A 27,792-nucleotide genomic window follows, 5' to 3' on the forward strand; every position below is an offset into this window, starting at 1 on the left:
GTTGAGTAGAGTTCATGTGGGTTATAAAGTCAATGTCAGAACACTAAACAAGTCTAGCCACAGTATTTGGAGAAGGCAATGGCACCCCACTCCAGTTCTCTTGCCTGGAAAATCCCATGGATGGAGGAGCCTGGTGGGCTGCAGTCCATGGGGTCTCTAAGAGTCGGACACGACTGAGCGACTCACTTTCCCTTTTCACTTTCATGCACTGGAGAAGGGAATGGCAACCCACTCCAGTGTTCTTGCCTGGAGAATCCCAGGGATGGGGGAGCCTGGTGGGCTGCCGTCTGTGGGGTCATGAAGAATCAGACACGACTGAAGTGACTTAGCGGCTGCAGCAGCAGCGATATTACTGATACCACCGTGGTTAAACATGAAGTTAAAAATGAAAAGCAGTAAGCCTCCTGTGATGCTTTGATTTCAGGCCCCTGGGAAGAAACACGTGAACAGATGGACCTCGGGTGAGGGGAAGAAATACAGCGCCCTTCCCATTCCTCCCGTGGCTCAGTCTGCTATCCCAGACCAAGCTCCCCTCCGCGTGCTTCCTGTCTCTGACATCACAGCCTTCCCAGGCTCTACGAGCCACCGCCCCCGGGAGGGGTCCTGTTGGGGGGCGGCCCGCATTTTCACCGGGGCAGCAAGCAGTGAGAAGCGTCGCGCTTTCCTTGGCAGGCTGCTGGTACCTGCGTTTCCAGTTTGGGGGCTTTCCTCTCCGACCTCGGGGCTGGGCCCTGCGTGCTCCGTCGTGTCCAACTCTTTGCAAGCCCCTGGACGCCCTTGGAATTTTCTAGGCAAGAATTCTGGAGCGGGTTGCCATTTTCTACTCCCGGGGTCTTCCCGATCCAGGGATGGAACTCATGTCTCTGTACCACTGCGCCCCCTGGAAAAGTGGCCCCATGGGCTATACAGTCCGTGGAATTCTCCAGGCCAGAATACTGGAGTGGGTAGCCTTTCCCTTCGCCAGGGGATCTTCCCAACCCAGGGATCGACCCCGGGTCTCCCGCATCAAGGCGGATTCTTACCAACTGAGCCACAAGGGAAACCCATCTGGGAAGCCCTACCAATAAGCAGGGGGCTCTTTTTGTTTCTAACGGATGCAAGCTTAATTCTCCACACTAGGTGGCGCAACAGAACTTTCGCTAAATTTTCTCCAATTTCTGGTAATTTAGTGGTAGAAGCAAAATGTGATTTCCCTAGCATTTAATTTGATAAAACATATTTAAAAATCAATGCAAAAGTAATAAATCATCAGATAGGAAGGAAAATTGTCCAACCTCATAGGAATGAATCACTCCTTATTAGCTTAATACTTGAGCTTGGGCTGGAAAAAGAGACCCATTTTTGTGAAAAAGAATTTCAAAAAATGACTATCCATCTTAAAGCTCTTTGGAAACTCTGATCACCCCATGTAGAAGGAGCAAATCTTACTAATTCACCACAGTTGATTGAAGCAAAGTTTTGGTGAAATTCTGTGACTTTAGTTCTACCTGCTTAGAACAAGAGAGAAAAAAACCACATGAGTTACAAGGTGTTAGTAGGAGAGTAGCAAAGCGTGTGTAATTTAGGTATCTGGTGTGAAACTAACCGGCGTGCCAAGTCTAAGTCTGTGACATTCACCGAAGGATGCTTTCTTGGGTTTTGACTCTGGGGACACTTCTCAGCACCTTACCACTTATCTAGACAGGGCTGGTGGGGAGCTGAAAGGTCTCATCACCCAACTGCTAAGACTGTAGCCTGTGCAGTAAAAATTTGCTTCCCACTCTTTGGCCTCAGTCAGGTAAATAGCTTCTACTTTCTGTAAAATGAAGGGTGATAAAAGTTTTCTCAGAGGCTTGATGGGAGAATTAACTGAGAGAAGGTAACAAAGAAGATAATACAGTGCAAGCAGAACCCAATAAACAGTAGCTATGATTTTTGAGAATTAAAGAACCCATCTGACAATGCAGGAGACGTAAGAGTTTGATCCCTGGGTCGGGAAGATCCCCTGGAGGAGGACATGGCAACCCACTCCAGTATTCGTGCCTGGAGAGTCCCATGGACAGAGGACCGTGTGGGCTGCAGTCCATGGGGTCACAAAGAGGTGGACACGACATGGCGATGTAGCATGCATGCACACAAAGCAAGGTACACTCCATTTTGAGGGTTGGCCTCATCCAACAAGGCCTTCAGAGAAAAGTCTGAAGTTCCCGAGGAGCAGGGAAATCTGCCTCCAGACTGCCTTTGGATTTGAGCTGCAGCAGTAACAGTTGCCAGGGTTTCCAACGAGCTGACCTGTCCTGAAGGTTTTGGATCTGTCGGTCCTCATGCTTACATGAGCCCTTCTTTAAAATAGATACCCCCGAGTTGTGTCCAGGTCTGCGACACCCTGGGCTGTAGCCCACCAGGCTCCTCTGTCCGTGGGGTTCTCCAGGCAAGAATATTGGAGTGTGCTGTCATTTCCTTCTCCAGGGGATCTCCCCATCCTAGGGACAGAACCTGAATCTCCTGCATCTCCATCACTGGCAGGCTGATTCTCTGGAGTGCCCTGACACAGGGGCCACATGACAACTGGGTGCAGCAAGGTGTGTGGTGAGAGCCCTGGGAATGAAAGATCAGGGACCGATGGAGCACCTTCCTGGAACGCTGTCCGTATTAGAGCTTGGGTTACTCCAGCATGACTTACAGTACTTTCATTAAAGCATGAGGACACTCACTGTTTCCCTAATAAATACACAGATTTCACAGGGTTAAAAGGAAAGAAATAGAAGCACTTTGTCTTTTGGAATGAAAAAGGTCAGTTTTCATTGCAATCCCAAAGAAAGGCAATGCCAAAGAATGCTCAAACTACCGCACAATTGCAGTCATCTCACACGCTAGCAAAGTAATGCTCAAAATTCTCTTCAACAGCGTGTGAACCGTGAACTTCCAGATGTTCAAGCTGGATTTAGAAAAGGCAGAGGAACCAGAGATCAAATTGCCAACATCTGTTGGATCATCGAAAAAGCAAAAGAGTTCCAGAAAAACATCTAGGTCTGCTTTATTGACTATGCCAAAGCCTTTGACTGTGTGGGTCACAACAAACTGTGGAAAAATCTTCAAGAGATGGGAATACCAGACCACCTGACCTGCTTCCTGAGAAATCTGCAGGTCAAAATGCAACAGTTAGAACTGGACATGAAACAACAGACTGGTTCCAAGTCAGGAAAGGAGTACATCAAGGCTGTGTATTGTCACCCTGCTTATTTAACTGCTATGAAGAGTACACCATGAGAAACACTGGGCTGGATGAAGCACAAGCTGAAATCAAGTTTGCAGGGAAAAATATCTATAACCTTAGATATGCAGATGACACCACCCTTATGGCAGAAAGCAAAGAAGAACTAAAGAGCCTCTTGATGAAAGTGAAAGAAAAGAGTGAAAAATTTGGCTTAAAACTCAACATTCAGAAAACTAAGATCATGGCATCTGGTCCCATCACTTCATGGCAAATAGATGGGGAAACAATGGAAACAGGGAGAGACTTTATATTTTTGGGCTCCAAAATCACTACAAATGGTGACTGCAGCCATGAAATGAAAAGACGCTTGCTCCTTGGAAGAAAAGCTATGACCAACCTTGACAGCATATTAAAAAGCAGAGACATTACTTTGCCGACAAATGTCTTTCTAGTCAAGGCTATGGTTTTTCCAGTGGTCATGTATGAATGTGAGAGTTGGACCATAAAGAAAGCTGAGAGCCAAAGAATTGATGCTTTTGAACTGTGATGTTGCAGAAGACTCTTGAGAGTCCCTTGGACTGCAAGGAGATGCAACCAGTCCATCCTAAAGGAGATCAGTCCTGGGTGTTCATTGGAAGGACTGATGCTGAAGCTGAAACTCCAATACTTTGGCCACCTCATGCATAGAGCTGACTCATTGGAAAAGACCCTGATGCTGGGAAAGATTGAGGGCAGGAGGAGAAGGGGACGACAGAGGGTGAGATGGTTGGATGGCATCACCGACTCAATGGACATGAGTTTGAGTAAACTCCAGGTGTTGGTGATGGACAGGGAGGCCTGGCGTGCTGCGGTTCATGGGGTTGCAGAATCAGACACGACTGAGCGGCTGAACTGAACTGAACTGTCCTTTTAAAAACTGAATACAATGCCCAATTAAAGCAACAGACGTATATCTTTGGAAAACCTGAAGCAAGTTTATTTAGCATAGAATTATTTTCTGGTGCTACATTACAAACACATTCTACTACCTCTGCATCCCTTCACACATTTACAAAGTGGAGAAAAGTCCTTGTGAAATTTTTGACTGGAGATTCAAGATAGGAACTTACAGCATTCTTTCAGTTCAGTCGCTCAGTCCTGTCCAACTCTTTGCGTATTCTTTAGGGTATCTTACACTAGGTATTTGTGAATTAAATGGTTTTCAAGTACTTCAAATTTACCCCAATCCTGAAGATTGGAAAGCATGCCCGCCAGCCCCGAGTCCTGGGCTCAGATTCTTCTCTGTGTGTGTGTGCGTGTGTGTGCACGCGCGATCTCTTTCTTTCTCTGCTCCTGCTTTCTGGCCTTTTGAAGATATGGAAGATCCATTTTCAGGGAGAATTCAAGATACGGAGGTTGTTAACAGTTGACAGTCACTTTTTTTGTTGTTATCCGTGGATGTTCTGTTCTATTTGAAATCCCCACTTCTGGTCTTGGGAAAACTGAAACCTGTGCTGCTGGCGTCCTCCTTTCCAGCTTCCTGGGCCCGCAGGATCGGCCCGCAGGATCGGCCCGCAAGCCTCGGCTTGGCTTCAGCTGACCTTTCCAGATCGTCTCTAGTTCTCCCCACGTGCTCTGGTCCTAACGCCTGACAGCGAGGCTCCTGCCTGGGACCCACCCCCTTTTCACTCCGAGGCCGCACGTGGACCCTCTGGGCACAGAAGCCCCGAAGGTTTTCTCCTTTGAGCCTCAGGCTCACGAGGGCAGAGGTGGCGCTCAGTAAACTCTGAATGAATGAGAAGCCTCCCATCAACTGGGTATAACTTATGAGCTAAGGGTGTAGGATTCCCTCATCAGTCTATTTCCTCCCTAAGAAAGTAACAAATTTGTGTCAACTACAAAGATTGTCTTCCTGAGGTTTAGAAAAGAAAGAAATTTAGGAACTTTTCCATACCTGCTTATTTTCTACTTCACTGGCTTTAGGGAAAAAAATAACATTTTTCATTTAACAGAAATATAAATGGAAATGGGTTCTTTCTGGAAGGAACTACATCTTTAATGGAAATGTTAGGGAAGAATGAATCTATGTAAAATGGTAGCAACATGTGAAGATCTAACCTTTTTTTCTCAATCAGATATTGTTGATTTTACGGAGTTCCAAAAATATATGCAAAAACAAAAGAAAATAACTTTGAGGCTGGAAACTGATAACTTCCCAAGTCAGAGATAATTTCATAAAAGTTGTTGGTGTATCAGTTAAAGCTTTTGTTTTCTTTAAAACTTAGCTGGTTGTTCTCACTTATTCTCAATTAAACTAGTCATTGAAATGAAAGTCACACATTTGTGTCTGACTCTCTTTGCAACTCCATGGACTGTAACCCTCCAGGCTCCTCTGTCCATGGGATTCTCCAGGCAAGAATACTGGAGTGGGTTGCCAGGCCCTCCTCCAGGGGATCTTCCTGACCCAGGGATCGAATGCGTGTCTCTTACGTCTCCTGCTTTGGCAGGCAGTTTCTTCACCACTAGCACCATCTGGAAAGCCCATAGATATGTATATGTATATTTAAAAAATAAATAATAGAAACAAAAATTTTGTAGTACAATGCTCACCATTATTTATGCGTGTAGCACTCTGATATTTTCGTGTCTATTTTATATGCTGGTTATGGCCCATTTAATTGAATTCATGATCCCCGAATGAATTGCAAGCTGCAGCTTGAAAACGATTTATTTAGAGTCACCTGTTAATCAAGGTAGAAATACCTTTCCTAGTCTCCCTGATAGAAAATCAGAAAACCGAATGCATCCTATGATGTTTCTACTTCACCAGAGCTTCCACTGTGGTGCTTGTACTAGAAATTGGAAACCACGTTCCAATTAGGAAACTACATTCTAAAATCTCCAGGAAATGATCCCAGGGCACCTTCCCTCCTGTCCTCTCTCTTTCCTCTAAGACCCCTCCAGTGGGGATCAAGACCATCAGACCCAAGCCTTTTCCTCCAAGAATGCTTTATTCCAGTAGATGTATCTGCAGTTCAGAAATGGGGTTTACAGTTGAACGCTATTTTGCCGAAATAGGGAGTAAATGTTATTCCTTGTTCATTTAACAAACATTACTCCTTGTAACTACTGGTGCTACTGAATTAATTTTCCCAATAACTAAATATACTCAGCATCTATACATTTTCTTTTGAAGCCATTCTTTTTTTAACTGAAGAATAATTTATATGCTGTTAAGTATATAAATTTTAAAGGACAGATCAATTTTGATAAATGCATACATTGTGGAACTTCTCTAGTAAGACAAAAAAATTTCTATCACTCCATAAAATTCCCTCATGTCTCCTCATAGTCAATATCTTCTTACCACCCAACTGTAAGCAATCATTGATCTGATTTGTACTGTTATAGAATAATTTTGTTTTTAAAATCATTCTTTTGCTGTCTTCTTGGTCCTCTACTCAATCCGTACTTCTTATCTCCTGAAAGATACTCTAATTTGTCAAAGTCCTTCTTAAAACTGGGCTTCCCTTTTTGCTCAGCTGGTAAAGAATCTGCCTGCACTGCAGGAGACCTGGGTTCGATCCCTGGGTTGGGAAGATCCCCTGGAGAACGGAAAGGCTACCCACTCTAGTATTCTGGCCTGGAGAATTCCATGGACTGTATAGTCCATGGGGTTGCAAAAAGTCAGGCATGACTGAGTGACTTTCACTTCACTTCTTAAAACTGGTTATTTACCATATGTGTTAATACAAATGTAGTTGCAATAATCAAGAAAACTAATATTAGGTTAAAATTTAGGGCAATATTGTGTATAACTTTATGGTCTCACATGTAGCTCGAGGTCAAGTAAAACTCCCAGGTATTAGAAAAGTTGTTATAAAACTATTGCTTTTTTATAATGTTAGGACTAAATTCAGGATTTTTCTTTTATGCCTATGGAAGTTAATCTTGGTTTTGCTCACTGTTTCAAAGCATTCAGTTAATTTTAAGTTCTGTCATCTAACATATTTATAACTATTCCTCTGACTTTGTTTCATCTGCCAGTTTGAAAAATCACATGGTTTATATCTTCATTCAAATCCTTATGGAAATTTAGAACAAGACATGTCACCCAAGAAAAGGGTCTAGGATACTGACCTAGCTCTAGTTCCCTGCAGTCTTGGACTAAGCTAATACTGAGAGCGACGCTGCCTAACCATTTCAGCATACAGTGTCTGCCTCTTCATCGTTTACGCAAAAGTGTCTTTCTCCTATTTTCAAGTCATGTCTTTCTGTGTGGGTTACATCTATTATGTCATATCTAGTCCTTATCTTAAAATCCATCAATATGTTCATTTGCCCAAATTTATGGCTCCAGCTTGGACCTCTTCTCTGAGCTCAGATTTATTTATCAAACTGCCTACATGACATTCCATCTGAAGTCTGGTTCTCACCTCACACTAACACATCTCCAAACAATCTATTTCTATCCTTCTCACTCTATGCTTGCTTTAAAATTTCCTATTTTGCAAATGGCATCTTTGTTCTTACTGTTCCTCAGCTTAAATCCTGAATCATCCTTGATTTTTTTTCTCTCTTCACACAATCAAATAGCAAAAACTATAGGCTCTTTCTTTGAATGCATTCAATATTCGGCCACTTCTTAACTCTGCTGCATGGGGTCACAAAGAGTGGGACAACTGAGCGACTGATCTCACACACACACACACACACACACACCCACCCACCCACCCACCCACATACACACAAACTCTGCTACAACTCCTCTGGGTCTGAGTGCCATGATCCCTATAGAATTCTGCAGATGGTGATCCCTCCTTGGCTTCCCTGACTTCCATATTTTCTTCTATGATCTATTCTCCACCCAGCAGGAAAAGATCCCTTTCAAAAAGATCTCAAGTAGGACACCTTCTGCTCAAGATCTTCAGTGGTTTCTGCATCTCAGAGGACAACCCAAAGTTTACGCCACAGCCTCCAAAGCCCCCCGTTAACTTGCCCGACTTATCATTGCGGTTTTCCCGCACATCACTGTGCCTTTAGCCTCGCAGACCAGAGCTTCCTCTCGTCCGTCCTCCTGCAGGGCAGCCTCTCCGCCTACCCCTCCTTTCCTGCTGCCAGCACCTGCGCGCTCACGCCCTCGCTTCCTGCTGTCCTCTGCCCAGATATTCAGTTGCACTTGCCTAGAGCAAACCTTTCTTGGCCAATACCACGCTCACTCTCCTTAACCTGTTTAATTCTGTTCCTAGCATTATCACCTCCACACATGTTCTATATTGATGTTTCATTCCCCTCTTTTGAAATTTAAGCTCCAACTGTGCAAGTATTTATTTTTAACCGTCAAATTCCTAGTAGCTAAAATGGTGCCAGGAACATAGTAAGAACTGAATAAATGTTGTTGAATGAGTTAATTAAATAGATGAATCAGTGAGTGCCCCACACAGAATAAGTGTTAGGTGAAAAATTATATTACATGTTACTTACATGTAATGTAATGCATTAAGAAGAGAAAAATTAGAAAATTAGAAACATTCAAAACATTAAAATTTCTTTGCTATACATTTTTTCTTAAAAAAAAAAAAGGCCTCTAAATTTGAATTTGGCCATGTAAAACGTCTGAATCCAAATCATTTGTATTAGAGGCATAATTAGGCACTGATTCGCTGGTTGTCAGGCCAATCCAGAGCTAACCTGGGGCCTGATTGTCATGCATTGCCAAGGTGTATTCATAAATGGGAAATGGCGTGCTTAGTAGCAAAGACATAGAGCTGTAGAGTTTAATTATATTTAAATTAATGCCAGAAGAGCCTGAAGAGCTCTTCTTCTTTGACACCAATTAGGAGAGAGAGGCTGCTAAAGAATAAGTCATCTGCTGAAGAGAGACCCATAGTTTATTTGACTCTAATTTCACGTAAAGTCTCCAGATTACTTTGATTTTATTAAAAATAGGGCAGAAAATCATAGATGCTGTATTCAGGAAGAGCTTTGATATTTCTCGGGAAATTGATGTGGGTGGTGCCTTTCCTACGAGCTGGAGAAGCACTTGCCTTGAACAAGTCGACTTTGCTGATGATGCTGAAATTGACGTCAACAGTGAGGGCGAGCTGCATGGTGGTCGGCAGTGTCTCAAGGAGATCGGACTCATCTTCAAAGAGATAAACACACCCACCCACAAAGAAGAGTCATTAGTAAACAATACCGAAGTTCAGGAAACATTAAAACAATAACAGAAACAAAACGCCCACTCCTGCTTTGTAAATAAACAACTGCACCACTGTCTATATTTTTGTTCCTTTTATTGGACATGCATGCCCGTCACATTGGAAAAGAAATTATTTTCACTATTGGTGACAGGACAGTTCTGATTAATTCCAGAACTTTGTGCGTGCTGAAGCTTTAGGTATAAAGTTTAGAGAGGTTGGGGCCAAGGCTAGTGAGCTCACTGGGGTGGGAAAAGGATCCAGTTCCCATCTTCTGATTCCACAGCTCTAGCATCCTAGGGATGGCAAGAATAATGAGTATAATGAGTACCACGTGGCTTACAGAGTTCTGTCATGATCTTATTGGATGCTTGGGACAACCCTAAGTATGTTCATTCCTGCTTTCTGGAAAGAAGAAACGAAAGGGGAAGTGAAATTCAGGGCAAAAAAGTGTTAAGTGCCTTGTTTGTGCGTAAGTGGTGAGTGGCTGGGCTGGGAGTGGAATCTAAAGAAGAAATGTATTAAGTGAGCAAAGTCAAATGATTGTTATTTCCTTGCTTATTAACTCAACGAACAATGTGAATATATTAAAGATTTTTTTAACCTGGGAATTAAATGATGGGCCTTTTAAGTTCAGTTTAGTCGCTCAGTCGTGTCCGACTCTTTGCGACCCCATGAATCCCAGCACGCCAGGCCTCCCTGTCCATCACCAACTCCCAGAGTTTACCCAAACTCATGTCCATTAAGTCAGTGATGCCATCCAACCATCTCATCCTCTGATGGGTCTTTAGGCTGATAAAATGGTCCATGAACAAAAACGGTCCATGAACAAAACTACACATTTTTAGTCTATAGTATAGTATGGGTTTCTGAGAGTTGATTATTTTTGATGTTTCTTACATCCATTTAGAAAAAAAACAATCCATGCTGTCTAATTTTGATTCAAATATTGATTCTAAATATGAAAGTCCTTCCTATAAAAACACAGCTCTTTGTTTCCAAGGGCTTCTTATCTCTAGGTCCTTCCTAAGCTGAGGGTTTGAAGCCAGGTCCACAGGGAGAGAAGGAAGGGATCTGCTACCCTTTTTCTTCCTGCTCCTCCCCCTGCGTGAGGCGCCATCAGGAGTATTTGTGGGTGCTTAAGAAAAGGTTTGCTTTTCGTCATTTAGATTCAGGAAGATGTTCTAAACCTGTGGTTGGCATCTCTTAAGACCAGCAAGGAGGAGAAGAAAACCATCAACAACCAGTGGTTCTTACCTGCTTTTTGGGAACTTCGTGATTTGGGAATCACACTGTAATTTGCATTCTGAAGTCAGTAACCTTTCTGACTTCTCAGTAGCACCAGTTCTTATTTTTATAGGGTGAGGTGCAAACTAAAAGTTGAATCTGATTATTGTTAAGTATCACATTATCTTTAACTTACTTTATAACTGTTAGTAAATGTTATTTTTACCTTCAGTGCTATGGTACTAACAGTAGACAACATGAATGATAAAGGGTCTCCTGGAAGGGACCTGTAACTGAGCGTGGCCTGAAAGATCGCTGCTCTGAGCGCTGAGCTCTGGGAAGAGGATGATGTTGCAGACAGAGCAAGAGTTTGGAGAACAGGTGCGTGTCTGAGCTCAGTTTAGGCCATTTGCTGGCTCTGTGCCCTTGGCCAATTTTTTTTTTCAGTTAGGAGCCTCCATTTCCTTGTCCCCTAAAAGGGGGTTGGTAACACCTAATTTTCCCCATTTTTGGGTGAAGATTAGATGAGGTAATTGTGTAATATCTAGCATCTGTTGGGCACTGAAGAAAATTTAGCAAGCCTTCCAGGATTTGCATGATCAGTAAGTTATGTCTGATTTGAGAAAAAAATCCCATGGTATTAAGTGAGTGCTTTAAAGATTATTTAGTTGTTCCCCAATCTTTTCTTCAAATCCAATTAGTCTCTGCTGCTGCCTTACAGGATTTTCATTATGGGACACGGTTTACAGGGACTTAATCAGTAATTTGCAATGCTTACCTAGCATTCTTTGAGAGGCCCACGTATATTCATACCAAGTCCGGACCCGATTCTGCACAATCTTAGGAATGGAATAAGTATTCATATAGGCAATGGTATGATCCATGCAGATGCGGAAGTTGTTCTGATTGGCTGTAGCCGCTCCAATTACATCTTGCATCTAAAACCACAAATATGGTCACTCCACACTCAGCAGAGAAAGTGGAAGTTACTATAAGCCCAGTTGAATAAGAGTTCTCATATGACACAGTCCATTCTATGCTGACTACCTGATTGTTAACACATCAGTACTGGGTCCTACTTTCAACCATTTACTGATAAGATATTGGACAAATTGTATCCTTTCTGACCCAATGAGGACAATCGAACCTATTTTACCTACCATGTGAGGCTTTTGTGAGGATTCAGTCTCATAATGCATGTGACTGCACACGTTCTTCTTTGCAAGCTTGTATATTACTGCAAAGATGTTAGTTGATATTTTAAAAATATATAGCTTGTGCTTATGCAGGAAATGTGCGAAGAAAGTTAAGCAATTAATTACGTGGCAGAATGGCTAGTCCACTCCAGTGAATCTCGTTTTGAAAGCATCCTTCACAGATTTTGCAGTGTGGCTGGCGATATGGACTCAATTCATCATGAAACTGCAACTCGGTGCTTCCCTCTGTGTTGTTTAGACAGATAAAATCAAACTCATCATGCTTAAGGCATAGTTTTCAGCAGAAGTTGAAATGTGCTGAAATTACTGAAGCATCATCTACAGATGTGACAATACTTAAGGAACTGTCAGGCTTTAGTTCTTGGATGTTTATAACTCAGCCATAAAAACCCACTCTAGGTTAAAAGCTGATCTTTAAGGTCTCAGCACAAAGAAGATATATAGCCCGACTCTTCCTCTCACATAGAGGGAAGCGAGTGGTTGTAAATTTGCTTTGACTGTGGGTTTATAATAGGGAGGAAAACCTGGGCCTCGCTTTCACACTCGTAAGACTTTGCTCATTCATTCTAGTAGCTGAGCCTTTTCTGCTTATGGAAAAACCACTCATTCTTTGAGGTCTAGATAAAAAACGCTCTTTTGTTGCGATGCCCTCTTCAGTTTCAATTTTTAAAGTTAACAGGTTCTTCTACTTGTTGGGTGCATCTACTGAGGAGCTACGCAGAGGTAGCTGGATACACCTTTTTCAGTTCCTAACTTACCCCTTGAGGGCTATACTTCAACAACCTCAGTTCCCAGATCTCCTTTCTCCAAGTCATTTTAGACAGTTGATGGACATCACCCACTCACCTAAGGCCTTGAGAATTGGGATATTAGAGGCTGGGTTGAGAGATTTAATAGAGTTTTAAATTGGGACCCAAGGACAATTAAAAGCCTTATTGATTGGTGTTGAGGGCAGAGGACTTGTAGTCACAGTAATCTGAATGCTTTATGTGCAAGGCTGGATTTTGATGGTGCAGATGAAGAAGTCATATATTCTATGAGGTGTGTTACAGACCGGAGGAAGAAAATGTCAGTCTCTATGAGCTGTATGTGAGAATAGAACATTGCAGTTAAAATGTGACGTGATTATCTAGGGTGTAGTTCTTGGTATGGTTATATGTGGGAATTTTGAATCAGTGGAGATTTTGTTCAGGACTTTCTGACTTTTATTTTTGTTCTTCTCAGCATCTTTTATTCACTGTGAGAGTCAAGGCACAAATCTCTATCTCCCGCCTCAACCTTTCTTTTGGGCTCTACTACATTTTTTAGTGGCTTGATGGTTCTCGTTGATCCTGTTGGAACTTCACAGTCAATGTACAGGCAGGTGTGGTGTGGGGTATAAAGCAGCTCTTTCAAACTTTCATGTGAATATGAATCTCCTGAAGATCCTATTAAAATGCAAATTCTGACTCAGTAGGTTTGGGGTGACCCCTGAATTCTGCATTTCCCAGGTGATGCTTCTACTCTTAGTCCAAAGACCACTTTGAATGAAATTTTAACTGGAGCTGGACATAGGTTTTTAATCTTGTAAGAATTGCCTTGAACATAGTAACTGCTAAATATGCCAGATTTTACTATTTTTATTGATATTATATGGTGTTATCCTATGATTTCTGAATTACATGTATGAATTTGGGATGTTTTTTAATCTCCTTAAACCAGAGTTGTCTCAACTGCAAAACTGAGAAAATACCGAGGGAGATCTGGCTACTTCACATAGATTTTAGAAGTTATAAGATAATATGATATTTGCTATTTATATTCAAATTAGTTTCATTAATATTCAAATTAATTGCATTTCTCTATAAACTAACTTCTTATTTTCAATCACTGTTAATGTGTCTCCCCAAGCATTAAGATTATGATAATTTATACTCACAGTTTTTAATTGCATAGTGTTCATCTTCCAAACTGAAATATTTCCTAAATAGAGTTTCTTTTACAATCTCTCTCTCTACTCAGTTACCACATTCAGGCTGAAGTGGCATATATTCACCATATTTTTAAATTTTTTTGTATTTTGATGCTTTAATTTCTTGGACTATCCCTCCCAGAGTTAGCTAAGTGAGATGGCGCAGTGGTAAAGAATCTGCCCGCCAATGCTGGAGATGCAAGAGCTGTGGGTTCCATCCCTGGATTGGGAAGATCCTCTGGAGCTGGGAATGGCAACCCACTCCAGTATTTCATGCCTGGAAAGTTCCATGGACAGAGGAGCCTGGTGGGCACACGACTGAGCACACGAAGATTGCAGACAACTCTACTGGGAGAGCCCCTTTCATATGCAAAACAGCCAATCCTGGTTCCCTCCTAAGCAACCCTCTAGGCAAGGAGTGATCATTCTCCTCCTGGATCTATTTGTATAACAGACTATCTTTTTAATGTCTATAGTCTCCTGTTCTGTTGCCCTCACCATCTGTAAATGATAATAAAACCTATATTTTAAAACAGTATGCATGCATGCATGCCAAGTGGCTTCAGTTGTTTGCAACCCTATTGACTGTAGCCCGCCAGGCTCCTCTGTCCATGGGGATTCTCCAGGAAAGAATACTGGAGTGGGTTGACATGCCCTCCTCCAGGGGATCTTCCTGACCCAGGGATCAAACCTGTGTCTCTTTCTCCTACATTGGAAGGCAGAATTTTTTTTTTTTTAACCACTAGAGCCACCTGGTAAGCCCTTAAAACAGTATAACCCTTCCAACTTACATTTTGATTGCTTTTCCATAAATCGCTTTGTTCAAAAGTCTTCCCTGGCTGACTTCCCATTGCCTTTAAGAAGAAGCTCAACATCTGCAACATTCAGAGCCCTTAAACTATCTTGTCCTTGCTACACCTCTAACCTTATTTACAGGTGTCTTTCACTCCAGCTGTTCTGGCACTCTTCCATTTCCCCAAACAAATAGGGTGCTTTATTATTGCTATCTTTCACACATAGTTTCTGATTGATTGAACTATCTCTCTAACTACTGAATCCTATCTTTTTTTAAAGATGTTGCAAAGACATTATCTCCTCCATGAAACCTCCTGAGAAGCTTCCTTTTTCTGATCTTATACAAAGCTTTCAAACTCCCCTCTAGAACTTATCGTGGTTAGCAGCCCTTTGACATTCATGGAAGTAGGATTTGAGTTTTGCCTATTTGTGATCAGCTTTTTGTTGTTGTTTAGTCACTTCAGTCATGTCTGATTCTTTGCGACCCCATGGACTATATATAGCCTGCCGGGCTCCTCTGTCCATGAGATTTCCGAGGCAAGAATACTGGAGTGGGTTGTCATTTAAGTGTTATAAAAAATAATTTTCATTGCTAAATTTTGTTAAAGCATGGGTTATATTCATAACATTGTTAGTGTAGTGAGTGGGAATCAATCACTTATCTGGTGGTAATAATCATTTTGTGATTTTGTCTAACTATTTACCCAGTGTACAAATCTCAAGACGGCTTTTTGCTTTCAGACATATAGTGTGTAAAGTGCCTTACAAAGAAGTATAATTCTAAAGATGCTATGCTGTTGAGCTTTTTAATTTCTTGTGATCTGAGAAATCAGAAAGGTGTTGGGCTCCAACCCTTGCAAATGCCAATTACCTTGCAATAAAGATACTTGGGTATTTGATTTACTTTCTTATAAGACTGTGATTCCTTAGAATAAGTAGAAGTAGATGCCATGATAAACATTTATGAACCAATGATTTTTTAACTAATTTAGATGACATTTGGTAACCTCTGGTTTAAATGACCTCTGAAGTTGACTTTAACCCAGGGATATTACGACAATATTTGAAGTTTAAGTAAAAAAGAAAGAGAGCTTCTAAAGGTTTTCAGAAAAACTTAGAAATGTGACTCTCTGAGAGTCTAACAGATACTCATTGTGTACAAGTTCTCTGATAGATTTAATAGTTTAAAAATGGAAAGGCAATGTTGATCCATTCACAGCCCCCTTCAATTCATTAGAAGAGATGACAGTTGGTAAAATTAAAAAAGCACCAGATAGATTTTGATTTTTCCTATGTAAAGTCTATAAAAAATTGTTAGGCTTTCAAAAATGACAGCATCATGTATCTAGGGATGCACATTTCAATTTACCTGACCGATTAAGCTGGAGAACACAAAAACTCCAGAAAAGAAGTTCAACAGTTGAAAAACAATTTCAAATGAAGTTTGTGGTTCTGGAAGGCCCCCAATAGTAATCAAAGTTCGAACTGCCCAATAATAACATCTCAGATACCTGTGAAAAGAGAAGATACACATTTTGCTTTGTACTATAGCAGTAAAATGCCATTATGCTTGGGAATATATTGCTATAATACTAGATTTTAACACATTCCCTCGTAATTAAGATTTTCTACCTTTAAGCAACATTAGCAACTACCGTGTGTACTAATGTAAACTTCTTTTTAAGATAAACTTCTTGATAAACGTTGTGAAATGACTAAACAAAGTCAAAGAAGGTGTTTATTATTTCTCCCGGCAAAACACATCACCCTAGAGTTGAGTGGTGTGAGGCGGCAGCTATTCCACTAGGCTTGTGACGCTGTGGGTCAGGCGTCTGTGAGACGGCTCATCTGCACTCCGTGAGGGGTGAACCCTCAGGAGACTTGGATGCCAGAGACAGCGGGGAGGACTTGATGGAGGCCTGAGTTCTGAGGCCTTGGCTCTGACTGTTGACTGAGTTCTTCTGTTGTGTATGTCTGTTGGGAACGCCCAGGTTGTCTCCTCTCAGTCTGAGCGGGGATGGTTGCTCACCCGCTGGGGCTGGCTGTGTGTTATCACTCAGCCTCTTAGTGTGACTAGCTTGGGCTTCCTCACAGCATGGAAGTCAGCGTAGATGGACTTCTTGCCTGGCTGGCTTCCCCCGAACGGTAGAAGCTCAGGTAGTAGCTGTAAGGCTTCTTGTAACTCAGAAGCCCTATTATGTCTTAATCTCTTGCCACATATATTTGCCAAGCAAGTCTCTAAGACCAGCCAGATTCAAGGGGAGGGATATTTGAATTTACCGTTCACTGAGAGGAGCAGCGAAGAATGTGAGGCTACCTTTGAACTACCTCATGGTGATCAGTGAGGCATATCATAGACATCAAGGGGGTTTATGGAGATAGGAAGGCCCTTTATAGTTTAGAACCAGCTATTTTTTTACTGATGGAAGATAGAGCAGGTAGGTATATACCTCCTCTCTCTTTTCTACTCATATCTTACTATGTAATTGAATATATAAACCATGACAGAGACAGAGAACTGAGTTCTATCTTAAAAGGGAAATTATTCTTGAGTGTAACAGCTGATTTATCTAGAAATTTAGTAATGAAGAAAATCAAGTATGCTCAGAAATATACTTTATAAAGATTCTGTACTAAACTCTAGCAATTTCAAATGGAGAGACAGATCATTATAGCCCAAATGGGAAGAAAATCAGGGACCAGGGCAACAGAAAAGAATATGATAAAGATGAGGATACCACTCCATTATTCTTGCCTGGAGAATCCCATGGGCAGAGGAGCCAGGAAGGCTACAGTCCAAGGGGTCTGAAAGAATCAGACACGTCTGAACCACTTTCACTTCCACTTCACGGAATGATTTTCAAGTCAAAACTCACTGTCATAATAAAGTTCTCTTTAAACATAGAAAGAAAAAAGATGAGGACAGAACATGTGAGATTCACTTGGCTATATGTGACCAAGGGTTTCATGGAGTCCTGAGTGAGGTGGGAATAGAAATTAGTATTACAACCCATTGTATATATAATTTTGGTCCATAATTAGATACTCTTTGCTGTTGTTTAGTCATTAAGTTGTGTCTGATTCCCTGCAACCCCGTGGACTGTAGCCAGCCAGATGCCTCTGTCTATGGGATTTCCCCGGCAGGATTATTAGAGTAGGTTGCCATTTCCTTTTCCAGGGGATCTTCCTGACCCAGGGATTGAACCCATGTCTCCTGCTGGCAGGTGGATTCTTACCACTGAGCCCCCTGGGAAGTCCACATACTTAGGTGTCTATTTGGTATATTCCATATAGCTCTGATAACATGGTCTGGATCAAAGATTTCCACTGAATTCTTGAAGAAAAATGCCCTATATATAGAGGCCATTTTCAGATATTGTTGCAGAGAGGCATTCAGATTTAGTGGGTTCCAGCCAGCTATCTTAGTTTCCAGAGTAAACACAGAAAAGCAGCACTTTTATAGAATCCTGCCCTAGTCATTCTTTATTTCTTCTCTGGGTGTGCCTCATAAATGTTTGCACTTTAAGGAAATGTGCATTTGTCTTTGAACAAGGATGGCCTTTTGTGTGTGTGTGTGTGTGAGAATAGGTTATAATTTTCAGATCTTCAAATAGTAAGAAGTTGAGGTTTACAAAGAAAGAATCAAATTACAGTTAAAGTCAGTATTCAGATAAAAACAGATCTAGAGAGAAATCACTTGTTTTGAAATTAAATACCTTTTGAAGGACATGAGTCCTTTTGTTTGTTTTATCTGGTAGATACAGGAACGGACAAACATTTAAGTCTTTGGTAGGATCTGAAACCACTGTGCCAAGAGAATAAAAGTATCACTAGTCTGCATCATCTTTTCTAACAAGCTTCCTTGGACTTACAGACACTGTAGTGAACTGGATGTCAAAGAGAACCACCTTGAAGAAGTATGGAATTAATTTTATGGATTGCATTTTAATTTTCAACTTCAGTTTATAATTTCCCATTACCTGACTTAGAGTGATCACAAGTCCTGGACCTGTGGGTCTCTGAATTACGGAAATTTATTGACCCCAGTACAACCCATGAGTGGGACACGGACCAGATTCTCTCCCTACATGGCCAGCTCCAACTGTTGAGATTACTATGCCCTACAAAGTCCCTCTAGTATTGAGAGGAACAAACACAGGAATTGCTTTCTCTTATTTTCTTATTTACAGATGTTAGACAATAACAAGTGTAAAACTTAGGCATTGATTTTCCAAATCTGAAGGGTCAGCCCTGAACCATTTTTTTCACGATGATGAAAAAGTCTGCTGTGTTAATTGGAAGTTTTCTGCCCTGATGCTTTGTGGTTTACCTTGGAATTCTTTTCTCAGTCATGTCTTATATCCAGGCATGCACAACCAATGGTAAGAATGTAATTTAATTAGATGGCATCATATCGATCTTCCAGGATTAGCTTAATTAGTCAAGTGTGTCCACCTCTAATATTTACACTCTGGGCAGATAGATCTTTTCAAGGAGATTCTGTCTGGCTGATTTAATAAATGAGCTATCTTATAGGCTATATATATACATATATATAGCCTCAAGTTAAAGCACTGAGGCAGAATTTGACATAAAACCATAAAAATCATTTTGTATGAAAATAGAGCTTCTTCCTCTGTGAAACAAATGCAACATGAAACTTCCCCCCAATATTTTGAGGAGCTACCCTGCATCTGACATAAGGAGCAGTGGCTGCGTTTTGCTGGAGCAGCTGTGAAGAGAGACCCCACGTCTAAGGTAAGAGAAACCAAAGTAAGATGGTAGGCACTGAGAGAGGGCATCAGAGGGCAGACAGACTACAATCACAGACAACTAGCCAATCTGATCACACGGACCACAGTCTTGTCTAACTCAGTGAAACTAAACCATGCCGTGTGGGGCCACGCAAGATGGTGGAGAGGTCTGACAGAATGTGGTCCACTGCAGAAGGGAATGGGAAACCACTTCAGTACTCTTGCCTTGAGAACCGCATGAACAGTATGAAAAGGCAAAAGATAGGACACTGAAGATGAACTCCCCATGTCGGTAGGTGCCCAATATGCTACTGGAGATCAGTGGAGAAGTAACTCCAGAAAGAATGAAGGGATGGAGCCAAAGCAAAAACAACACCCAATTGTGAGTGGGACTGGTGATGGAAGCAGGGTTTGATGCTGTAAAGAGCAATATTGCATAGGAACCTGGAATGTTAGGTCAATGAATCAAGGCAAATTGGAAGTGGTCAAACAGGAAATGACAAGAGTGAACACTGACATTCTAGGAATCAGTGAACTAAGATGGACTGGAATGGGTGAATTTAACTCAGATGACCATTATATCTACTACTGTGGGCAGGAATCCCTTAGAAGAAATGGAGTAGCCATCATAGTCAACAAAAAAGTCTGAAATGCAGTACTTGGATGCAATCTCAAAAATGACAGAATGATCTCAGTTCGTTTCCAAGGCAAACCATTCAATATCACAGTAATCCAAGTCTATGCCCCGACCAGTAACTCTGAAGAATCTGAAGTTGAATGGTTCTATGAAGACCTACAAGACCTTCTAGAACTAACACCCCCAAAAGATGTCCTTTTCATTATAGGGGACTGGAATGCAAAAGTAGGAACTCAAGAAACACCTGGAGTAACAGGCAAATTTGACCTTGGAGTACAGAATGAAGCAAAGGCTAATAGAGTTTTGCAAAGAGAACGCACTGGTCATAGCGAACACCCTCTTCCAACAACACAAGAGAAGACTCTACCCATGGACATCACCAGATGGTCAACACCGAAATCAGACTGATTATATTCTTTGCAGCCAAAAATGCAGAAGCTCTATAAAGTCAGCAAAAACAAGACCAGGATCTGACTGTGGCTCGGATCATGAACTCCTTACTGCCAAATACAGACTGAAATTGAAGAAAGTGGAGAAAACCACTAGACAATTCACCACTAGACGATTAATATGACCTAAATCAACTCCCTTACGATTATACAGCGGAAGTGAGAAATAGATTTAAGGGACCAGATCTGATAGACAGAGTGCCTGATGAACTATGGATGGAGGTTTGTGACACTGTACAGGAGACAGGAATCAAGACCATCTCCAAGAAAAAGAAATGCAAAAAAGCAAAATGGCTGTCTGAGGAGGCCTTACAAAGAACTGTGAAAAGAAAGGAAGTGAAAAGCAAAGGAGAAAAGGAAAGATATACCCATTTGAATGCAGAGTTCCAAAGAATAGCAAGGAGAGATAAGAAAGTCTTCCTCAGTGAACAATGCAAAGAAATAGAGGAAAACAATAGAATGGGAAAGACTAGAGATCTCTTCAAGAAAATCAGAGATACCAAGAGAACATTTTATGCAAAGATGGGCTCAATAAAGGTAGGGACCTCAGAAATGGTAGGGACCTAACAGAAGCGGAAGATATTAAGAAGAGGTGGCAAGAATACAGAGAATAACTGTACAAAAAAGATCTTCATGACCCAGATAATCATGATGGTGTGATCATTCATCTAGAGCCAGACATCCTAGAATGTGAAGTCAAGTGGGCTTTAGGAAGCATCACTATGAACAAAGCTAGTGGAGGTGATGGAATTCCTGTTGAGCTATTTCAAATCCTGAAAGATGATGTTGTGAAAGTGCTGCACTCAATATGCCAGCAAATTTGGAGAACTCAGCAGTGGCCACAAGACTGGAAAAGGTCAGTTTTCATTCCAATCCCAAAGAAAGGCAATGCCAAAGAATGCTCAAACTACTGCACAATTGCACTCATCTCACACGCTAGCAAAGTAATGCTTAAAATTCTCCAAGCCAGGCTTCAGCAATGCATGAACCGTGAACTTCCAGATGTTCAAGCTGGTTTTAGAAAAGGCAGAGGAACCAGAGATCAAATTGCCAACATCTGCTGGATCATCAAAAAAGCAAGAGAGTTCCAGAAAAACATCTGTTTCTGCGTTATTGACTATGCCAAAACCTTTGACTGTGGGTCACAACAAACTGTGGAAAATTCTGAAAGAGATGGGAATACCAGACCACCTGACCTGCCTCTTGAGAAACCTGTATGCAGGTCAGGAAGCAACAGTTAGAACTGGACATGGACGAACAGACTGGTTCCAAATAGGAAAAGGAGTACCTCAAGGCTGTATATTGTCAACCTGCTTATTTAACTTATATGCAGAGTACATCATGAGAAACGCTGGGCTGGAAGAAGCACAAGCTGGAATCAAGATTGCCGGGAGAAATATCAGTAACCTCAGATATGCAGATGACACCACCCTTATGGCAGAAAGTGAAGAAGAACTAAAGAGCCTCTTGATGAAAGTGAAAGTAAAGAGTGAAAAAGTTGGCTTAAAGCTCAACATTCAGAAAACTAAGATTGTGGCATCTGGTCCCATCACTTCATGGCATATAGATGGGTAAACAGTGGAAACAGTGGCTGACTTTATATTTTTGGGCTCCAAAATCACTGCAGATGGTGATTGCAGCCATGAAATTAAAAGACACTCTTGGAAGGAAAGTTATGACCAACCTAGACAGCATATTAAAAGGCAGAGACATTACTTTGCTAACAAAGATCCGTCTAATCAAGGCTATGGTTTTTCCAGTAGTCATGTATGGATGTGAGAGTTGGACTATAAAGAAAGCTGAGTGCCAAGGCATTGATGCTTTTGAACTGTGGTGTTGGAGAAGATTCTTAAAAGAGTCCTGTGGACTGCAAGGAGATCCAACCAGTCCATCCTAAAGGAAATCAGTCCTGGGTGTTCGTTGGAAGAACTGATGTTGAAGTTGAAACTCCAATACCTTGGCCACCTGATGCGAAGAGCTGACTCATTTGAAAAGACCCTGATGCTGGGAAAGATTGAGGGCAGGAGGAGAAGGGGACGACAGAGGATGAGATGGTTGGATGGCATCACCGACACAATGGACATGATTTTGAGTAAACTCTGGGAGTTGGTGATGGGCAGGGAGGCCTGGTGTGCTGAGGTTCATGGTGTCGCAAAGAGTCAGACACGACTGAGTGACTGAACTGAACTGAACTGAAATGATTTCAAACAAGCAGAAAAAACTGAAAGAATTTCACATTGAACACCCATGTATTCACAACATAGATTCTATGAATATTATGAGCATTTTACTTTACCTTCTTTGTCACATGTTTCTCCACTTTCCATCCATCAACCCATCTTATTTTTGGACACATTTCAAAGTAATTTGCAGTACTTCAGTATATGAAATACAGTACTTCAGAATATATACGTATGTATATATATATATTACTACAGTTCCATACTGGTGTAGTTATTTTAAACAATTTGAACATACATTGAAAGCACAAATCTTAAGTATACCATTTGACACTATTTGATGAATTCTGAGAAATCTGTACCCCTCTGTAATTCAGAAACCCATCAAGACAGAGAATATTTCCATCACTCCAGAGAGTTTCCTCATTCCTTTTCCCCAGTCAATTCCTGCCCCCAGGGGCAGCTATTGTTTTCAATGAGCTTTGCCTGCTTTAGAATTTCACACAAATGAAATCACACATGTATACACAGTTGTGTAAGATGTCTTTCACTGAGAATAATGTTTTTGAGATTTAACTGGGTTTTTGTGTGTTTATTTATTTTTATTGCTGAGCAATATCCCTTGCAACACTACAGCACAGTATGTTTATCCATCTTCCTGTGGATGAACACCTAGACTGTTTCAAGGTTTTGGTTCTCATGAATAGACATTCTATGAATATACTTACATAAGTTCTTTCATAGACATATATTTTCAGTTCTCTTGGGCAAATATTTAGGGTTGGAATTTTTGTTTTTAAGGTAGGTGCTATATTTAATTATAAAACAAACTGTCAGATTCTATCCTTCCAACAGTGTATGAGATTTCCAGTTGCTTTATATGTTTAACCCAAGAATATGAAGTTTTAAAAAATTTCAGCCAATGTGGTGGATGTATAGTGGGACATACAACTTTTAAAAGTACCCAATTCAATACTTTATGAGCAGACCTTTTAACTACCTCAACCTATCTTAGTTCCAGTTCCAGATTTTTGTAAATTTATCACTGATGACTCTGAATCTGGAGGAGAACGTTAGGAGTCTAGTCTCATTAGAAGATAAATGCCTTAAAAACAGGTATGACAAATAGGAGCTTAATAATATTTGTTAAATGCTGTGAAAGAATAAGTAAAAGGTCATGCAAACCCGAGACTGAAGAACATGGGAAGGTTGTATCCGTGATTACATCTGTGTAATCCCCGTGTAGACTCCTCCTTGTCATGCCACCAGCTGCCTTTCATCTTCTTTCTGGTCTGCCGATCTGGTGTTCTGGAGTGGCCTTGATGCATCTAAAGGAAGTCTAAATGTCTAGTGTAAAGACCATTCTTTCTTTTCCTTCTAGTGTCTGAACTGAAGTATCTAGGGGACCCTAACTTAATAACTTCATTTACTCTTGTCTCATCTTCCTCGTGTAGACAGTGAAGGGAGTAAGTTATCCTAAATTTCCCGAGCGCTAAAGTATGGACATTCTGACTCCTTCTTCACCCGATCTAGAGTTATGATTCCCATGATAAACTTGCTTGCTCTTTTACTCATTCATTTGATGATTTATGTTTCGGGGATTGAGGCTAGGGATTTGTTAAGAGGTTTGTGCACATTGGGAAATTTGTATCAGAAAATAAATAAATTTAGGTTTATATGGATAAAGGGAGACTGGGCACATTTCTGTATACCAAATAACTGGAGGAAAGAATGGAAAACCACTCTACTGTTCTTGCCTGGAGAACCCCATGGACAGTATGAAAAGGCAGAAAGACATGACACCAGAAGATGAGCCCCCAGATTGGAAGGTGTCCAATGTGCTATGGAGGAAGAGTGGAGGGAAATCACTAACAGCTCCAGAAAAAATGAAACAGCTGAGCCAAGGTTGAAATGATGTTCAGTTGTGGATGTGTCTTGTGGTGAAAGTAAAATCTGATGCTGTAAAGAGCATTGCATATGAACCTGAAATGTTAGGTCCATGAAGCAAGGTCAAGGACACGGTCAAACAAGAGATGACAAGAGTGAACACCGACATCTTAAGAATCAGTGAACTAAAGTGGACAGGAGTGGGCAAATTTAATTCAGATGACGATGGTATCTACTACTGTGGGCAAGAATCCCTTAGAAGAAATGGAGTAGCCATCATAGTCAGCAAGAATCCAAAAATGCAGTACTTGGGCGCAACCTCAAAAATGACAGAAAGATGTTGGCTCATTTTCAAGGCAAAAAATTCAACATCACTGTAATCCAAGTATCTGCCTGTACCACAAATGCCAAAGAAGCTGAAGTTGACTGATTTTATGTAGACCAAAGAGACCTAACACCAAAGAAAGATGTGCTTTTCATCACAGAGGATTGAAATGCAAAAGTAGGAAGTCAAGAAATACCTGGAGTAACAGGCAAGTTTGACCCTGGGGTACAAAATGAAGCAGGGCAAAGGCTAACAGTTTTACCAAGAGAACACATTGATTATAGCAAACACCCACTTCCAACAACACATGAGATGACTCTGCACACAGACATCACCAAGTGGTCAAAACAAAAATCAGACTGATTATATTCTTTGCAGCCAAAGATGGAGAAGCTCTATACAGTCAGCAAAAACAAGACCAGGAGTAGACTGTGGCTCAGATCATGAACTCCTCATTGCAAAATTCAGGCTTAAATTGAAGAAAGTAGAGGAAGCCACTAGGCCATTTAGGTATGACCTAAATCAAATTTCTTATGATTATACAGTGGAGATGATGAATAAATTTAAGAGATTATATCTGGTAGACAGCATGTCTGAAGAACTATGGACAGAGGTTCATAACACAGTACAGGAGGAAGTGATCAAAACCAACCCCAAGAAAAAGAAATGCAAGAAGGCAGAGTAGTTGTCTGAGGAAAAGGAAAGGAAAGTGAAGTTGCTCAGTTGTGTCCAACTCTTTGTGACCCTGTGGACTGCAGCCTCCTAGGCTCCTCCCTCCATGGGATTCTCCAGGCAAGAATACTGGAGTGAGTTGCCATTTCCTTCTCCAGGGGATCTTCCCGACTCAGGGATTGAACCCGCATCTCCCGCATTGCTGGAGGACACTTTACCCTCTAAGCCACCAGGGAAGCCCTCAGAAGTTGTCTGAGGAGGCTTTACAAATAGATGAGAAAAGAAAAGAAGCAAAAGGCAAGGGAGAAAGGCAAGATATACCCAACTGAATCCAGAGTTCCAGAAAATAGCAAAGATAGAAAAGAAAGTCTTCTCAAATTAACAGTGCAAAGAAACAGAGGAAAACAGTAGAATGGGAAGGACCAGAGATTTATTCAAGAAGACTGGAAATATCTAGGGAACATTCCATGCAAGAATGGGCATTATAAAGGGCAGAAAGAGTAAGGCCCTAACAGAAGCAGAAGAGATTAATAAGAGGTGGCAAGAATACACAGAACTATACAGAAAAGGTCTTAATGTCCCGGATAACCATGATGGTGTGGTCACTCACCTACAGCCAGATATCCTGGAGTGTAAAGTCAAGTGGGCCTTAGGAAGTATTACTATGAACAAAGCTAGTGAAGGTGGTGGAATTCCAGCTGAACTATTTAAAATTCTAAAAGATGATGTTGTTAAAGTGCTGCACTAAAATATGCAAGCAAATTTGGAAAACTCAGCAGTGGTCATTGGACTATAAAAGGTCAGTTTTCATTCTAATCCCAAAGAAGGGAAGTGCCAAAGAATGTTCAAACTACCATATAATTGTGTTCATTCCACATGCTAGCAAGATAATGCTCAAAATCCTTCAAACTAGGCTTCAGCAGTACATAAACTGAGAACTTCCAGGTGTACAAGCTGAGTTTAGAAAAGGGAGAGGAACTAGAGATCAAATTGCCAACATTCATTTGATCATAGAGAAAGCAAGGGAATTCCAGAAAAACATCTGCTTTATTGATGATATTAAAGGCTTTGACTGTGTGGATCACAGAAAATTGTGGAAAATTCTTAAAGAGATGGGAGTATCAGATCACCTTACAGGTCTGCTGAGGAATCTGCCTGCAGATAAGAATAGTTAGAAGTGGACATGGAACAATAGAGTAGCTCAAAATTGAGAAAGGAGTAAGTCAAGGCTGCATTTTGTCCCCCCTGCTTGTTTACCCTGTATGCAGAGTACATCATGTGAAATACTATGCTGGAGGAATCACAAGCTGGAATCAAGATTGCCAGGAGAAATATCAACAACCTCAGATATGCAGATGATACTACTCTAATGGGAGAAAATGAAGAGGAACTAAAGAATCTCTTGATGAGGATGAAAGAGGAGAGGAAAAAACTGGCTTAGAGATCCTGGTGTCTGGTCCCATCACCTCATGGTAAATGAAAAGGAAAAAAGTGGAAATGGTGACAAATTTTATTTTCTTGGGCTCCAAAATCACTGTGGATGGTGACTGCAGCATGAAATTAAAACATACTTGCTCCTTGGAAGGAAAGCTATGACAAATCTTGACAGCACCTTCAAAAGTAGAGATATCATTTTGCTGACAAAGGTCCTTACAATTAAAGCTATGGTTTTTCCAGTACTTATGTACAGATTGTGAGGGCTGGACCACAAAGACGGCTGAGTACTGAAGAACTAAAGCTTTCAAACTGCAGTGTTGGAGAAGATTCTTGAGAATCCCTTAGACAGCAAGGAGATCAAACCAGGCAACCCTAAAGAAAATCAATCCTGAATATTTATTGGAAGGACTGATGCTAAAGCTCCAATACTTTGGCCACCTGATGTGAAGTGACAACTTATTTGAAAAGATCCCTATGCTGGGAAAGACTGAAGGCAGGAGAAGAAGGGGGAGATAGAGGATGAGGTGCTTGGATAACATCACTCCAAGCAAACTCCAGGAGACAGTGAAGGACACGGGAAGCCTGGCGTGCTGCAGTCTATGTGGTCATAGAGTTGGGCATGACTTAGGAACAGCAACAACTTATGTTTTGATTTTGAGCTAAGTAAGCTCTTTTCTGCTTTGCCATATTTCACAGTCGGATGAAGGATGCCATGTACTTAGTATAAATGAAAATAACCTCTTGTCTTCTACTGGCACGAACAGATATTGTTATTTTGATAAAGATTAATAGAATAGTAATAAATGCCTCTTATTTTAAATGTTCACAGTGCTTCACTCATACCCTACAGTTGCTGCATAATTCTACCTAGGACAAGGTTCACAAG

General features: G+C 41.1%; 1 protein-coding gene across 1 annotated transcript in view; it reads right to left on the reverse strand.

The window, feature by feature from the left end:
* Nucleotides 1–27,792, reverse strand: part of CNGB3 (cyclic nucleotide gated channel subunit beta 3) — a 176,939-nt gene that overhangs the window by 40,548 nt on the left and 108,599 nt on the right. Inside the window, exons 11-13 of the mRNA XM_065902998.1 lie at nucleotides 15,935–16,076; nucleotides 11,381–11,540; nucleotides 9,223–9,320 (exon numbers count right to left, since the gene is read on the reverse strand). Coding sequence (XP_065759070.1) covers nucleotides 9,223–9,320; nucleotides 11,381–11,540; nucleotides 15,935–16,076 — 400 coding nt within the window. The remainder of the gene's footprint in view (nucleotides 1–9,222; nucleotides 9,321–11,380; nucleotides 11,541–15,934; nucleotides 16,077–27,792) is intronic.

This window comes from Muntiacus reevesi, chromosome 12 (genome assembly GCF_963930625.1).
Source record: "Muntiacus reevesi chromosome 12, mMunRee1.1, whole genome shotgun sequence".
Lineage (NCBI taxonomy): Eukaryota > Metazoa > Chordata > Mammalia > Artiodactyla > Cervidae > Muntiacus > Muntiacus reevesi.